We start from the raw sequence: 2,981 nt of genomic DNA on the forward strand, positions 1-2,981 counted from the left end.
GATATGAGTAATTAAAGTAGTTCTTTTAAACTGTGAATGATTTTATTTCTTAATTTTGTAGAGAATCGTATTTATCAAGTAATAAAAAAGTTTAAAATATCATGAAAGAGAATATCATAAATATTTAAAAAAGTTTCAAGCAATTTTCTAAGTAGTCTTTGAACTTATAAAAAGAAACTCAAAATGACAAAAGGTTTTCCATAAATTTCATTTTGTACTATTAAATAGGATTTATTAAAAATGACACCGCATTGTGAGATATTATCCCCATAAAAAGTATATTTTTCTTCGCCTGTTTTCTCTCCTTATACAATATATTTCGGTGTATGAATGTTTATAATGCATTATCACATTTGTTATTTAATTTTGTCTTCTGATACAAAATATTATTTGTAGAATACCCATTATCATTTTGAGTTTCTTTTAAAAAGTACAAAAACTACTTAGAAAAATGCTTAAATTTTTGAGATACTCAAATTGGACTTTTTTATAAATTGCCAAATACAATTCTCTACAAAATTAAGTAAAAAACAATTCCAGTTTTTCCCCCGCATGCGCAGTATGAAAGAACTAATTTAAGCAATCATATCTTACGCTACATCAAGGGGGCCTTCGATACTGTGAGGTGGCATAAAATACTAAACCAGCTACTGAAATTTAATTGTACTCACACTACCTTTCATCTGGTTAAAAGTTTTCTTACAGACAGGAAGGTCATATATACAAGTGATGAAGTTACCATAGAGCATATCGTCACCACTGGGGTACCACAAGGCTCGAGCATGGGACTATTACTGTGGTTAACAATAGCTGATGTTGCACTCAGAGAGGAGAGACAAGTGGACGAATACGTCATCGCATTCGCCGACGATTTTCTTGTGCTGGTAACGGGAACTATAGTAAATAGACTGGGACCAAGAGCCACAGATATTCTAAAGAAATATCAATCATGGGCAGAGACACAGAATCTCCATTTTAGTGTCAATAAAACCCAAGCAATTGTATTTCCAAAATCCAAGAAAATAACGAGGAAACCAACAGTAAAACTTCAAAATCAAAATATTCCTATTAGTGACACCATAATGTACCTTGGGTTTCGGATAAACTGTCAGCTCTCCTGGTTGCCGCACCTTAATGGTTTATACGATAAAATTTTATCATTCTATGCTAAATTTAAAAGATTGTCCGGGGTAGATTGGGGGATCACATCAGAAATACGTAAGTTTATATATCAAAACAGTATAATTAAAATAATTTCTTACGGGTCTGAAGTATGGTTCAAAAATCAGGTCAGAATCATTAATAAACTTAAAAAGATCGAAAGAATACCCTTATTGAACATCACTAGGGCTTATAGAACCACCTCAACATCGGCACTTCAGGTGTTGACTGGGACGGTTCCGTTGGAGCTGATTATTCAGACAAATTCTGATATGGCTAATCTTTATTTACATAACGATAACGTTATAACAAAACCGGAAATCACGCCCAGACACCCTGCAGGGCTCATCTCTATTCCTTATAATTTTGATCCACCAATAGGCAATGATATAGAGATCTACACAGATGGATCGAGATTAATTTATAATAACGAATTCCGCGTGGGATGCGCCTTCGTGGTGTGCGATGGGGATATTCAAATAGATTGTTATAGATATAGACTTAATAACTACTCATCCGTTTTTCAAGCAGAATTATGGGCGATTCTTCAGGCAATGTACTGGATAATTAAGAACAAATTAAATAGAGATGTTCATATTTTTTCCGATTCCCTTTCGGGATTACAATCACTGGCAAACTCCGAGGAAAACGATTGCTTAATTAAACTGATAAAAGACCAATATAAATCAAACATGATAATCCATTGGATTAAGGCTCACGTCGGACATCACGGCAACGAGGAGGCTGACAGTCAGGCGAAATTGGCCTGCCAAAGACCCGAAATTGATCTCTTTGACCAGAAGCCAAAAAGTTCAGTAAAGTTATCGATGTTCAAACGAAATATAAATCTTTGGCAAAATATGTGGGATGATGATCAAAACCAGGGCAGGCATACCCACCATCTAATCCCGAGGGTAAATTACCGTAAAATTTATGGAAATTTCTACTTGAACCAATTTATCACAAACCACGGAACCCAGGGTACATACCAATCCAAGTTTCACTATAAATCTCCCCTATGCAATAACTGCAAAGTTACAGATGACCTGGAACATATACTGATTCACTGCCCTCTATTTGATAACATAAGAAAGGCAAATTTCCCGGTAATACTGACCTATAGCTCCCTCAAACAGCACTGGAGGATACCAGCTATGCAAAAGGGCATAGAACGAATCATCGAAAGCCACTTTATAGCTGGCTTGCCACCAGACACGTCATAATAACGAACTCAGAACATTGACATTACGCACTGAAATTCAGACTTATCCAAACCCCATCAAACTGTTCGATTTGTTGTAAAGGTAGAAAGTTCCCTTTCCACCTACCCTGAGTTTTATAATTTAAATATAGGACACTTTGTGTATGGAATTAACATTTCACCTGTACCTACTTTCATATTTAAACTTGTTTGATACATGGACTGGATCAGCTTTCCATTTGTTAAAATTAACAACTTTGTACACCGAGTTAACTTTTCATATGTTCAAATATCTGCTTTTTACATATCTTGCATTTTTACATTCTTCGTTACTGTGTTGATGGAGTCATCTTTTCATCTGTTTTGCTATCTATATTTTGAATTCCAGTCACCCTTTCTATTCCTCATTGTAAATACTCATCTTCTCTTTGTTTTTACAACTGGGAATTGTTTTTGTATTTTTAGTTGATCAATAAAATTGCTCCCCGGATGCCCCCGACAGAGGGCGGGACGGGGTTAAGCGTTTCTGATCATATCTTACGCTATTTTAAACGAGCTTTTCTCAAATTTTAAAGCAATGATTTTCTAACTAATTTTTAAATGCCCTAAAAAGTTTGTT

General features: G+C 34.9%; 1 protein-coding gene across 1 annotated transcript; it reads left to right on the forward strand.

The window, feature by feature from the left end:
• The first annotated feature begins 782 nt into the window (after positions 1-782).
• LOC139426550 (uncharacterized) lies at positions 783-2,384 on the forward strand. The gene has a single exon (XM_071185815.2). It carries the CDS (start codon positions 783-785, stop codon positions 2,382-2,384), a length of 1,602 nt encoding a protein of 533 aa, XP_071041916.2.
• The last annotated feature ends 597 nt before the right edge of the window (positions 2,385-2,981 follow it).

The sequence above is a fragment of the Parasteatoda tepidariorum genome, chromosome 12 (assembly GCF_982258835.1).
Source record: "Parasteatoda tepidariorum strain Cologne lab strain chromosome 12, Ptep-v5.0, whole genome shotgun sequence".
Taxonomy (NCBI): domain Eukaryota; kingdom Metazoa; phylum Arthropoda; class Arachnida; order Araneae; family Theridiidae; genus Parasteatoda; species Parasteatoda tepidariorum.